Below are 14,702 nucleotides of genomic sequence, written 5' to 3' on the forward strand. Positions count from 1 at the left end.
AAAAAAAAAAAAGAAAAGAAAAGAAAAAAAAAAAACGGCACGGAGGAAACATGTTGACGTCTGCCCCTGGCACGGAATTTCCTGCGACGAGCCAGGGCACAGTCCTCTCCGTGGCAGCGCAAGCCGGTGGCCACCTGGGCCCAAGCCTGTGGCGAACAGGCACCTCTGACCTCCTCCCATCCCGTAAGAGCAGGAGTTGCAAGTCGCAACATCTGATTGCTGCCAGTGGGTGAGTGTCTGGAGAACTTGTGGTATCAAGTTTTCAAGTTCCTACCAGGGATCGGAATCAGTGCGCATGCGGAGAGAGATGCTGGGGGGTGAGGGGGGGGGGCCTCTGGCTTCCACGCTTCTTTAAATTTGGAGGGGGGAGGAGGAGCAGGGGGCACATCTCTGTGGGTCCGATGTAGGGCTGGGAGAGAATGGAACCCTAACTTAGTATGCAACCCCCCCCCAAAAAAACACAAACGTTGGAGCCTCAGATGCTATCCACATAAGAAGCAAACCCTACTCGTAACCAGTTGTGGCCTCAAGGGAAGAGGGGAAGACCTAACTATTCTTTCCCGAAGCCAGCGAGAGCAAAGTTCGAAGTGAAGATAATACCTCCTTTCTGTTTCGAAAATGCATAGAGGAATAGTAAACGCTGAAAACCTTCAAAGAAATGCAGACTCACGGACAAGTTACAAAATATGCAAGAATTGTTTCTTAGTCTTAGTCTTAATAAGTCATTGTTTCTCAGTCTCCGCACGCATTACCTGAGATGCAAATTACTCCCTGCCCCTCTAGGTGTTGTGAGCAGCTTTTCATTCTGGTTTCTAACGACAGGGGACAGCCAGGCTGCCTGCTGGGACCAGGGTGACTGCGCCAGGGAGACTGAGCGGGGGCAACTGGGGAGTCGAAAGGTCTGGCAACTGACGGGTGGAGAGGAAGTGGTAAGAACAGAGGAGTCTCGGCTAGACTGGCACCCCTCGGGGCGACGCCTCAGGCTGGGGGCGAAGGCGGAGGTGAAGGCCCCGCGGCCGCGCTCTCACAGCCGGCGAGCCCTTCTCCCTCCACGGCCCCAAACGCCCGCCGCCTGCTGGCTTTGCAAGGGGCGGGAAAGGAGCGGCCCCTGCTTTCTCCGGAGGCGTCCTCCTCGTGGCTAGCTGCGGCCTGCGCCTTCCAAAGCCCAGAAAATCGCGGCTGCGGGGGCTGAGGGCTCCAGATGCGAAGACGCTGACGAGCCACACGCACTCCCGCGTGAGATCCCGACCGGAGCGCAGATTTAGCCGCTTCGTCCGCCAGGTGTTCTCGGGGACTTGGGGCTGCCTTTGGGGACCGCCCCCCAAATGAGCCTCACACAGCCAATCACACGGGTTGGTCCTGTTTGGCGCAGAGAGCGCGGAGCAGGCACAGGTCCCTCCGAGGGCTCACAGTAAGAGTCCGTCTACCGCCAGCATCACCGCTGTCTGCTCTGTCCCCTGCTTCGAAGCCTTGGCCGGGGCGGCTGCTCTTCGACTCGGCGACGACGACTCCACCGTCTTGGCCAGAGAGCCCTTGCGCGCCGTGTCGCGGCGCTTCTGAGCTGGCTGCTCTTCGGGGCCCAGTAGTTTCAGCGTCCGTCTCACGAGTTCCCGGGTAACAAATGCAGAATGGGACGAATCCGCACAAGGTCACGAGGAAGGGTAAAATAAATGACGCCCGTCACTGAGGGGCTCTCTTCAGGTTTTCTATCAGCACCACAGAGTCGGTCTCTTCTTTGGTTTGCTTCTCATAGATGTCGTACTTCTTCCAGTGCTGGAAGGAAGGAGAACACACACACACACACACACCCACACAGACACACACGCACACGCACGATGACTCGAGTAAACAATGTTCTCTCCCGGAGGACCCGGCCAGCGCTATTTTTAGGTTTGCGTGCATGCAACCATGAGTGTATGTTTTCCTGTTACGTGTTTTAGAGGATTTTTTTTTTTTTTGTGACTAAGACTCTTCATCTCATTTGAACAATTCATGAAACAAAACAAGCAGGAATTACATTCAAGCGGGGAGGAGAGTCATGGGATTGTTAGGTGATGTTTACAAGATATCTCCACAGAGAAATGTGGACATCTCCAAAACTGAAACAAAGTCTCTTGAAGAAGAAGAAAAGGGTGGTGTGCTTTTCTACGTTAACTGTTACTACCTTTATTTTCTTGCCCCTCAAATTTGCCCACTGCTCCAGTGAGATAATAGGCTCAAAAAGTCAACCAGCATCGAGGTCAATGGCGATATATAAAATGTCCCAAGAAGTCTTAGTGCAGTTAGAACTTTTGAAAGGCCCTATATTAACAGTTTCATGGGACATCATTTACTAGGGCCCGATAAAGGTAAGCTCATCCTGAACTCAATGTGTCTCTTCACGGTGAAAGCCAAGACCCCGGCCTTTGCCTTCTTTACTTATAAATCAAGGGAGGGGTGGAACCCGAGCTCAGTCGCCTCATCTGTAAAACAGAGTTGCTAGACTGAACCAGGGGTCAGCAAACTGTGGTGGAAGGGCTGGATCCAGCAGGCCGCCTGTTTTTGTAAATAAAGTTTTTTTTTTTTTAAGATTTTTTATTTATTTATTCGACAGAGATAGAGACAGCCAGCGATAGAGGGAACACAGGCAGGGGGAGTGGGAGAGGAAGAAGCAGGCTCCTAGCGGAGGAGCCTGATGTGGGGCTCGATCCCATAACGCCGGGATCACGCCCTGAGCCGAAGGCAGACGCTTAACCGCTGTGCCACCCAGGCGCCCCTGTAAATAAAGTTTTATTGGAACGCAGGCGCGCTTCCTCCTTTCTGTGTTGGCTGGGGCTGCTTTCCTGCTACGCCAGCAGAGGTGAGTTGCTGTGACTAAGACCGAACGGCTGGGAAAGTCAAGAATATTTACTCTCTGGTTCTTTACAGGAAAAGTCTGCCACCCCTGCACTGGAGTATTTCTAAGCTCCTTCTCTGCTCGGATGTATTCTGGTTTGAGAAGCCTAGGAAAGGAAACGGAAAGCAGAAAAACAGAAACAAGAGCAACAGCGACTATTCCGCTGCCTCGGGCTGTACAATTAGAGATGGACTGAGCAGGTCGGGAGCGTCCAGTCTTAGAAAGCACAGGCAGGGATGAGTGGAGAGACAATGCTTAAAATATCCAAATCATTCTAAATAAATTATTTCACCCTCATACTCCTGGTAGGATGGCTAAAATAAAAAATACTGACAATCCCAAGTGTCGACCAAGACGCAGAGTAGCTGGATCTCTCGTACAGTGTTGGCGGACGGTTCCTTATTGAATGAAACTTACGCCTACTTCGTGACCCGGCTGTCCCACCCCCACGTATCTACCCAAGAGAACTGGAAACGTAGGTCTACATAAAGACCCCTACGTGAATGTTTATAGTGGCTTTCTTCGTAAAAGCCCCAAACTGGAAATAAGCCCACTGTCCTTGAACAAGTGAATTGTTAAATAAGCTACAGTTCAGCCATATCATGGAATGTGGCTCAGCAATGAAAAGGAATGAACTACTGATAGCAACAACACGGATGTCTCTTGAATGTACTGTGCTAAGTGAAGTAAGCCAGACCCAAAAATCTATGTGTCTGATGGTTCCATTCGTAAAGACATTCTGGAAAAGGCAAAAAAATTAGGGATAGAAAACAGATCAGTGGTGGCAAGGGTATAGGGTCTGGGGTGAGGGGGCTGACTATAAAGGGACACGAGGGACCTTTTGGAGGATGATGAAAACGTTCTAGATCTTGACTGGTGTGAGTGGTGGCGACAACGCTGCATACATTTGCTACAACTGCACTTAAAAAGATGAAATTGTATTTTACATAAATCAAATCAACAAACCTGACTTTTGAAAATGTGAAATGCACAGGATCTAATAAAAAACAGTCTGAAAAAATTACATAACCTTGAAATAATGGCTTATTCAATAAATGGCACTAAGACAACTGGCTAAGCATTTGAAAAATAAAGTTAAACCCTACGTGACGGCCCACATGGATAAATTCCCCATGGATGAAAGACCTAAATGTAAAAAACAAAATCAAATAAGACCTAGGACAAATATATTGGGCAACAAGTACATAAATCTGAGACAGGAAAAGGCTTCCTACACACAAAAAATACAGGAAGATTTGAATGCATAAAAAAAGAAAAACATCATTAATCACCCAAAATACCATACCGAGGCAAACGGACAACAAGCCAAAGGATTAATAGCTGATAGACAAAAAGAACTTTACAGGGGCGCCTGGGTGGCTCCGTCAGTTAAGTGTCTGCCTTCGGCTCAGGTCATGATCCCAGAGTCCTGGGATCGAGCCCCACATCGGGCTTCCAGCTCAGCGGGGTGCCTGCTTCTCCCTCTCCTCTCTGCTCATGCTCTCTCACTCTCAGTCTGCTCTCTCCCAAATAAACAAAATCTTAAAAAAAAAAAGAGCTTTACAAACTACCAAGTTTCCAAAACATGAATATGGCAGGGAAAAAGAAATGGACAGTGGGGGCGCCTGGGTGGCTTGGTCAGTTAAACGGCTGCCGTCGGTTCAGGTCGTGATCCCAGAGTCCTGGGATCGAGCCCCGCGTCGGGCTTCCTGCTCAGTGGGGAGACTGCTTCTCCCCCTCCCTCTGCCTGCTGCTCTGCCTACTGGTGCTGTCTGTCTCTCTGTCAAATAAATAAATAAAATATTTTAAAAAAACGGACAATGAACAAGAACGTCACAAAAGAATGACTTCAAGCCCATGAACATACAAAACAATACAAAATGATATGTAAATGAAAACAAGATGCCCTTTTCTCATCTGTCAATTGGCAAGAACTTAAAAAAAATAAAGATACACTCATGCTGACAAAAGCCTGGCAAAACCACCGTTCTAGACTGAACCAGGGGTCATAGCGTACTATGGCTAGGTGTTTAAGTGGGTACCACCTACTTGTAATCTATACTTCTTGTGAAAAATTTACAAGCATGTATTCTAAGGCCCCCCTTTCCTTAATACGAAGGAATCATACTCTACATCTGTAACCAGGGTGTTTAATTTAACAGCATATATTACAGATTTTTATGTATTAGTAAAATTGAACTACCTCATTTCCCTTACCCTCTGCATAATACGTCATTGCATGAACGCACCGTACATTTATTGAATCAGTATCCTTAATAGATATTTATTTAGCCTGTATATCCTTTCTGGACGACAATTTGTCAATATTAATCAAAGAGCTTAAAAAGTATAATCTCCTCTGATCCATCAATCTTACCTGTAACAAAGTAATAAAATTATTACCCCCCAAAATAATAAAATATATATGCTAATACAGCTATGAAATGATGCCTATAATGATGAACTTTAGAATTCGTCTCAATGCCCAATAACAGGGACTTGGTTAAGTACGTTATGATAGAGTCACACAATGGAATACTATTCAGCCATTAAAAAGTATATTATAGGACCAGGGTTGGCCAACGTTTTCTGTCAATGGCCAGATAAGAAATTTTTTCAGCTTTGAGGCTCTGTCGCATAACTCATTGTGCTGTTAGAGCATGAAAAAACCACAGATACCATGTAAATGAACAGGTGCGGCTGCATTCCAACAAAACCTTAGTGGTGCGGACGTTTGAATGTCAAATGATTTTCATGTGCTATGATGAAATATTCTGCTTTAGATCTTTCCAACTATTTAAGCATATAAAACCATTCTTAGCTTGCAGACTTTAGACAAGCAAGCAGCAGACGATCTGGCCTGTGCTCTGTAATTTACAGAGAAATCCTGGGGGGGGGAGGTAGTGGTTGGCAGCATAGCTTTTAAATGTCCCCAAATGCCACCACAGAAAACACAAGCAGGAAAGGTAACCAGGGTAAGTAGGAAAGCAACAGCCAAATCCACAGGCACCATCTATGGCAGAACCGGATCAAAAGGATTCCCCCCTGAACCCTGAAGTACGCATGGGTGGGACAAATTAAAGACAGCTACAAGAGCACACTGGAATCAGTTACGGAGGAGGTATGGAGAGGGAACCAGCAGGACATCTGATAGACCTGAGAACTCTAAAATAACTCAAACCCCAGCAAGCTAACGTATGAACAACAACTAAGACTGGCAGGGGTTTGCCCTTCCCAATAGTGTCTCAGCGCAAGGAGTCCATGGTAGCTGCCTGGGCCCCATGAACTCTCAAAGTCATCCAAAGCTCCCTTCCAGGGCCAAGTCCCACTCTGAGGAGCAACTGGTGCACAGAGACGCCACACTGACCCAGACAGAGACGGGGCACTCCATCAGTGAAGTGGCCGACTCTTGATTTCGGCTCAGGTCGGGATCTCGGGGTGCTGGAATCGAGCCCTGCGTTGGGCTCCACACTCAGTGGGGAATCTGCTAGCGAGTCTCTTGCTCTCGCTCCCTCTGCCCCTCCCCCCGCTCACGCACGCACACACGGGCACACACAGACACTCTCTAAAATAAATAAATAACTCTTTTTAAAAAATCTTAAAGGAAGGTGGATAAAAATTATTCAAGAGGATGTGACAAATACAGAAGACAGGCAAAGAAAACAAGGCAACGGAATAACTGAAGTCTAGAAGTGAAGACATTTTTACTGAAATTAAAAAAAAGCAAACATCTGAGACTACATATTGAAAGGGTACGCTACCTACCACAGAAATCAAGCCAGGATGACCAACAACACCAAGACCTATTCAATTATTGGACTTGGAAGGAAAAAAAGCTTTTGACAATCAGAAAAGACCAAGTGTTTGTTTTTTAAGTAAGTTCTACGCTCAACATGGGGCCCAAACTCACGACCCCGAGATCAAGAGTCACACACTCCACTGACTGAGCCAGCCGGGCGCCCAAAGACTAAGTATTTTAATACAGAAAATTATATTGTCAGCAGACTCTGGCAACATTTTATGCCAGAAGAAAATGGATGCCACATTTAAGATACCCAAGGCAAGAACATGTGAGCCATGGATTTTATATCTAGCTAAAATGACTTTCAATTATTAATGCAGCAGACGCCATCAATGTGTAAATAATTCAGGAAATGTTGGTCCCAGGAATCCTCCCTGAGAAAACGTGCAGAGCTTCAAACAACCAAAGTGACTGGAGAGACATGAACACGAAGACCGGTGGTGAGCATCTAATAGATATACTCACCCGGAATTAAGACCACATGAGGGCTCTAAGGGAGACACTGTGCTATGGCACAGTCACCTGCACTGACCATGCAGATACTGGACAACTTCAAAAATGGAGAGAGAACAGGGAGAACGTACAGAAAAATGGCCCTTTCCAATAATCATTAAAACTTATTTAAAAATTTGTCAGAAGTTCAGAAATTCCTTCAGTTCCACCTCTTTCCTTCTCATCCGTTAAATTCAAAGAAAATTAAATATGAGCGTTTTATTAAAACATATCATATGACTGGCTCAGAGTCTAGACTGGAGAATCAGGATGCCTGGGTTCAGGTCCCAAGTCTGACTCTTGTCCGTTCAGTTTGGATCCTAGCTCTGTTGTGTCCTCACAATGCAACCCCCAGCAAGCTACAAAAGTCCCCCTCTGGTACCCCACTTTCCTCACCCGTGTGCTGGAGATAAGACCGACTGCAAGATGGGGACAAATTAATGAAGGAAGTGCTGAGAAAAGCGTCTGATACGTAGCAAAAATTCCACAAGTACAAACTATTATTATTGTTGTCACTGTTACTCCATTTATCATTAAAAGTTCCATTTCTCTATGTTGTTCACATAACATTAAAGATGGTTACGTCCGGGTGACAGGATGAAGAGTGATGTTATTTTCCTCCTTTGGTGATCTGTATTTCCCATTTCTCTATAATAAATACGTGTCGCTTTTAAAAAGAAAAATATTTTAATTTTTAAAAACGCATGCCGAAGATTACACTGTCGCTGGTTTTTAGTCATTAGACCCAATGGTTAGCTGGGTTGGACAGGGAAGAAAAAAAAAAAAAAACCACCCTATTTTAATGAGGGGAACACTGCAGCAGAAATGGCTTCCAAGAAGACATTAATTTTTTCAATTGCCTTTTTTCATTTCTAAAACTCGGATTACTCTCATTTTCACTCATCATCAGCATTGTGGCCTTTTCCTGAGGACTGCTTCTATGAGTATGTCTGTGTAAGAAAAGGGAACAAATGCTCTGACCTATTATTCAATTTCGTGAATTATATGCCAGTCTATTTTTAAAATTACTTGCAGAAAAAAAAAATAAATCCACAAAATTACCCATCCATAATTTGATTCTCACACTGCCAATTTTTTAAAACAAGGTAATCAATGACAGAGTAATGGCTGAAGATGAAAAACATCATAGATGGGGGAAAAAAATCAGTGTTTGGAGGCTAACACGACTGGCCTTTAGTTGTTAGACATTCAATCCAAGAAAAGCAGCAGGCTATACAGGCTTTTATATTTTAAAGAAATAAACAAATTTCGTGGTTTCATGGAACACCAAATGTCCACTTAAGAATACTTCCAAGGTTTGGTTAGTTCCCACAGTGAATTCGCCATAGAAACCAAGAGGGTTTCATGCCCCTAAGCCCTGCACGAAACAGTGGCCTATTGTACAACTACAAGCCAACAGATTGCTTGCCCCGGTTTTCTTCAGATCGACATCCACAATAGGAAGTTGAACAATATGAACTGGGGACTGCGATGCCTTAAAAATCACTGCAGCTTAAAAAGGAAACGAGGGGCGCCTGGCTGGCTCAGTTGGTAGCACGTGCGACTCTTGATCTCGGGGTTGTGAGTTCGAGCCCCACATTGGGGGTGGAGTTTAAACTTAAAAAAAAAAAAAAAGAACCAGTTGAATGTGGTGTGAAGGGGACAAAGGTGGTACCATTTAAGGGGGCTTTGGCTCCAACCCCTCGCTTTAAAAATTGAGAAGTAAAGGGAAAGAATTAAACACGTACCTGCCTTCGTAGCAGAAACAGAATTTCAGAACCCCCCCAAGAGCCGAGTTAATGACTCAAAGCAGTGCTTTAGAGAAAAGGGACAGCTTATAAATGTAGATTAGATGACAGATGAGAAAAATCGTCAGTTCAGAATGCCTGCTGAAATTATGGATTCACTCGAGGCCAACTGGCCCAAAAAGCATTAGCTACGGAGCTGAGCCAAAGCGCCGACAGGGCGCTAACCCAGAGCCACGCAGACGAGCTTCAGGTGGCGAGGGGGGACATAAGTGTCAAGGGGCAGGAGGGGACACCCTGTTACCACCCTACACACAGCGCTCCATCTTCACGTCACGAACGGTGCCACGGCAATGGATTCGACCTTGTCTCCCCGCAACCGGGGGACAGCTGGAAAAATTGCAATAGGGGCTGAGTATTAGATGATATTAAAGAATGTGAATCATTTTTAAAAGGACGGCCAGGCTATTTTGCTTATGTAGGGAAGTGTTCCTAACTTTTGTTTCCTTTTTTCGCGTTCCTAATTTTTAAAGATACATACTGAAGTGAGAAAAAAAAAAAGAAAGAAAGAAAGAAAGAAAGAAACAACTCCGCAGTATCTGGAAGTCGACTCCCAGTTACAGAGCCGCTTTCCAATCAGGAATGTGAAACTGGCACGGTGCTGGAAACATAATTGGCTTCCAAGAAGCGGGGGAAGAATAGATAATTTTTTACGGATGAAACAGAAATGCAGATGCGGAGCAGCAATCCCCTCTGCACAGCCCCCCGCCCCCCAGACGTGGCCCGCAGCCCAATTAGTCACAAAGGAAAGGCAAGCAGCGAAGCCACAGGAAGAAATGCTGTTGGCCGCAATGTTACTATAGTGATGAAAAAAACACTGTCAAAACACTAGGAACCTTAAGGAAAACTATACAGAGGATTTCGTTTCTTCGTGGCCACACCTAAAAGAGTTTTTGGGGGTTTTCTTATTTAAAAGAACCACCGCGGATGGTGTAGTGGGGAAGAAGAGTAATAAGAAAGGGCCGGGATTATTTCTCGGGATTAGGAGACAGTAACTCTGGGCTACCCTGGCTTCTGGTTCAGGCTCTGCCATGACCTCTCTCCGTGACAGTCCCTGAGAAATGTCTCTAGGGCCCCCACCGCCCCCGTCTCTAAAAATGAGGGGGTAGGACTAGCATCTTAGCATCTTAACAATTCACGGTTATAAATAAATAATTCAACACGTGAAACGCCCACCTCGCTGGATGACCTCTGGGGCCATGTTCATTCTCTAATTCCATAATTCTAGAAGGAAAAGGCTCGTTTTTCTGCCGCGTATGCAGTTGCACTGGGGAGGACTGCTGCCGTGTAGAGAAAGGAAGATTATTCATTTGCTTAAAAAGAAAACATGAAAATTTGTTCTATTACCCTTTCCCCTTGTCTGGCATTTTTATTATACTTTCAGTTTTAAACCCTGATTTTATTTAATGGTCTGCAACCAACACAAACAAAAACATCTTATGCTTTTAGTGGTCCATCTTGTCAGTATATCAGCCTCGCTAAATTATAGAATTCTCTGACTCATCGGGACAACATATTATCCTCTAGACAGCAAATTGAAAAAAAGCAATTTTCCCATCTCTGAGAAAGATAATTGATCTGATTTTGCTGTCAATGTTACCATCGTTCACTCTATCACTCAGGCTCGAAACCTTGAGATTATTTTTACTCTCTGGACCTTTCATCGCCCACAGAGTCCCCAAGTTGTAATGAGCTGCCTTTAATACTGTCGCCTGCGTCAATCTCTTCTGCTACCACCGAAGTTCCAGTCCCTATTATCTCTCAAACCCGCGTGACCCAAATATTCTCTCTTCCCTTAATGACTTGTACAGGGTTCCTTTTCATTATGAAAGTCATACATGCTCATCATAGGCAATTTGGAAATTTCAGAAAGGTAGAAAATAACATCAATTATCCGTGCAGCCCTTCTGGCCAGAGATGATCATTTCGATTCCTTTCCTTCCACTCATTGTTCTGTGCGTGGAGTCACGCATTGTTATCCAAATTACCATGGCAGCATACTCTGCAGGGCTGATGTTTCTTACTCTCGAATCGTGAGTATTTTGCTGTGACATTAAATGCTTTGAAAGCCTAGCTTGTTTTTTAACTAATTCTACACTGGCTTCTAAGTTTTTCATGTTAGAGACAAACGCTGCATTGCCCATCCTTGTGCCATTGCTGGATTATTTCCTCAAAACAGATGCTTAAAAGTGTAATTATCAGACTGAAGATTTTTGTGACATTTTGCCAAGTTGCCCTCCAGAAGGCAAAAACACCGTTCTGTAGGCCCAGCTGCCCGCTCCCTACCCATTCATTAGCGCTGGCTGGGATCACCTTTTAGAAATGTATTAGGCTGGAAACTGCGCTCTCATCTAGGCTTTGGCTGTATGCTCTGTATCTATCAGTGAGTCCAAACACGTTTTCGCCAGTATTGGGCATCTGTATCGTGGCACTTTGACTTGTCCCCGTCCCGCTGGGAGGGGCAGCGAACGCAAACGCCTCTCTGGGGCCTGGCCTGGCAGCTCCACGTGACACCAGGTGGGAACGGGGAACCGGAGGGCCTCGGATGAACCAGCAGAATGTATGCCACGCAGCAGGCTCCAAACTGAGAACCGTGAGATACGCCACGTGGCCAAACAAAAGCCTGGATGTGGCAAGTTCAGGACTAGCTTCCCGGCTTGCCACCGGGCCTCCCCCTCTCACCACTCCCTTCTGACTCCTGTCCGATGGCTCTTCCTTATGCTTTCCCACAGAAGGCCAGCCACGATGTGAGTCCAAATCTTTTTCTCCAAAGGCCCCCATCCCGACCCTCTCCTTCTGTCACAAAGAACTCTCCGAAGGTAGTGAGCTTCTTGAGGACAAACACTCTCTCTTACGAGAGGCAATGCAGCAGAGCGGAAAGAGAGAGAGAAGTCTAGAGTCAGACCATGCCGGGTCAGATGCCGCCATACTACCTACTAGCTGTGTGACTGCGCTAAAGTTACCGAACCTCGCTGAGGCTTCATTTCCTCATCTGTGAAAAAAATGCTACTCACAGCACGTAGGCTGCGGGGCGGTTATGAGGACACAGCAAGGAAGGGAAGCCCAGCACCCCATCTGCTGTATACACACAGCAGACCTTCCAGGGCTGGTCAGGGGTGTCCGCAAGGGCCTGCGCCATCCCCAGCCCCCGGCGGCCAGCGCGCTAGTGGGGTAGATGAAGAAAGACACGAGGTCACCCTAAGGAAAATGGCCACAACAGTGTTTGTCAAAGTGGGCTCTGCAAACCATCTTGCCAGCAAAGGAATCCTCTGGGGGGGGCTCCTGTTGGAGATGCAGATTCCTGGGGTCCCTCCCAGACCGGTGCACTCAGACTTTCTGGAGGCGGGGACGGGATGCTCTATTCTCGCAAGCCTTCCAGTCGGTGGTGACTCAACGAGAGGCGAAGAGCCGCCGGTTGCCATATTCCCCCTAGGTGACCGCCTCCTCCTCAGGCACTTGACTTTGGGACCTATCTGCCTGGCGGTGCCCTATCCCCCGGGGTCAGGCAGCGTGACCACGACCTGGTGACAGAGCGATCCACGTGCGCCCTGCCCTGACAGCACATCGGCCTCCCCGCCTTCCTTTCCCGCTATACATCAGCGCGGCTGTTGTGAATCACTTGTTATGACAAGAATTGTTTGGGGAGGGGCGCCTGGCTGGCTCAGGCGGCACAGCATGTGACTCTTCATCTCGGGGTCATGAGTTCAAGCCCCAGGTCGGGCGTAGAGCTTACTTTTTAAAAAGAAAAAAAAAAAGAAGAACTGTTTGGGGATTAACAATAAATGGGAAGTATCAATAGTAATACTAACCGCCGACGCCTCCTGAGCACTGCGGAATGCCTGCCTGCTGAGCGGTTCTTCCGTACTCAGTTACTCGAACCCACATAACACCACCAGGAGGCAGGTGCTATCATGACCTCCATTTTACAAATGAAAACACTGAGACACAGAGAGCTTAAGGAAGTTACCTAAGGTCAGACAGATGGTAAATGAGATTTGAATCCAGACAATCTGACTCCAGAGCCCAGGCCATTATGCGCTATGCTGTACTGCTTCGCTAAATTAACTGCCCTGTGCCTGATATTACTAATTTAAAATATTTGTAATGATACTGATATTTATTCCATTTAGTGTCTTTATTATTTTATTTGGGTGAATGTACTTATCAGGGAAACCTGAAACTCTCTGGTTCCCCTGAGGTCTTAGGTTTTCCGGCCACAAATTCTAGCAAGAGAGTATGCAGCAAACGAACCAGAACAGTTCGGGTGGGTTTGCCTCGTCTTCGGAGGCCAGCTTTCCAGGCAATAGCATGGACAGAATCTCTTTCAGTTGTTTACCCTATCCTTCTATTCCCCCAAGTCTCCCAAGAGCCCGAAGCCCTGCCTACCGGACTGGTTTCATTGGGGATGCTCCACTCCTCAAATGTTTGGATTAAACAGATTCCCTGCCCCACAGACAGAATGAAGCCCAGTGAGAGGAGATGGGCAAAGTATTCTGAGGACCTCTCAAATGGTATGCTTAGTCTGAGATACCACATTTTTTAAATGTGTTAAATTAATTTAATTTAATAAATTAATTAAATGTGTTTAAATTAATTAATTATTTTTTTATTTTAAGTAGGCTCCACGCCCAACGCGGGGCTCAAACTCACAACCCCGAGATCAAGAGTCACATGCTCTACTCACTGGGCCAGCCAGGCACCCCTGGGATACAACATAATATATTGCCTCTTCTTTAACCTTTTAGATAAAATGAAGTTTAAAATAACCAATTTTAGGGGCACCTGGGTGGCTCAGTCAGTGAAGCATCTGCCTTCAGGTTACGATCCCAGGGTTCTGGGATTGAGCCCCACATCGGGCTCCCTGCTCAGTGGGGAGTCTGCTTCTCCCTCCCCGCTCTGCCGCTCCCCCTGTTTATGCTCTGTCAAATAAATAAACAAAATCTTAAAAATATAATCAATTTTGAAATACAGTTCTGACACACGCTACAACATGGACGAACCTTGAAAACATCATGCTAAGTGAAAGAAGTCGGACACAAAAAAGGACAAATGTTGTGAAAGTCCACCTACACGAGGTACTGAGAATAGGCAGATTTATAGAGACAGAAAGTAGAAAAGAGGCTACCAGGGGCCGGGGGGAATGGGGACTTATTGTTTAATGGGCACAGTGTCTATTCTGGGATGAAGAAAAAGTTCTGGAAATTGTGATGATGGCTGCATGACACTGTGAATGTACCTAATGGCACTGAGCTGTACATTTAAAAATGGTCAAAATGGTAAATTTTATATGTTGTATGTTTTACCCAACTCTTTACAAATCCCATAGCCTCCCAACAAAAACCGATTTCGACTTCATGGAATCGGGGCTTACCAGGGTATCATCATTCTGGTCTCCAAACATTTCTTTAAAAATCTTGCCAGGATCAGGAATCGGAGGGAATATAATGATCTTGAGCCTTTCAGAAAACACAGACATTTTTTGATCAAATCTTCCAGCCCGTAGGAACGCCCCACTTAAAAAAAAAGCCACATTAAAAGAAGATGTGGACAAAGGCACGGTACACAAGTCACCTTTAATGATGGAGCAGCTGTGAAGAAATTCCCGCAAGCAGCTGAGAACCCGATGTCCTGAGGGCACCCAGGATGGGCAGGCCAAAGGGGCCATCAGGGTAAGCAGACTGCTCATACCCTATCACTTTTAAGACTCTTTTTCTTTTTCCAGCTTGAG

At 46.1% G+C, this 14,702-nt stretch overlaps 1 protein-coding gene across 11 annotated transcripts in view; it reads right to left on the reverse strand.

Moving 5' to 3' along the window:
- IL13RA1 (interleukin 13 receptor subunit alpha 1) overlaps window positions 1-14,702 on the reverse strand; it is a 78,907-nt gene that overhangs the window by 26,513 nt on the left and 37,692 nt on the right. For 2 of the 11 annotated variants that reach the window (XM_040628740.1, XM_040628784.1), the window contains exon 10: window positions 14,346-14,430. In XM_040628740.1, the coding sequence (XP_040484674.1) occupies window positions 14,346-14,430 (85 nt within the window). The other 9 variants (XM_040628732.1, XM_040628725.1, XM_040628755.1 and 6 more) reach the window with 9 other exon arrangements.

The sequence above is a fragment of the Ursus maritimus genome, assembly GCF_017311325.1.
Source record: "Ursus maritimus isolate PB19 chromosome X unlocalized genomic scaffold, ASM1731132v1 scaffold_X1, whole genome shotgun sequence".
NCBI classification, from domain to species: Eukaryota; Metazoa; Chordata; class Mammalia; order Carnivora; family Ursidae; genus Ursus; species Ursus maritimus.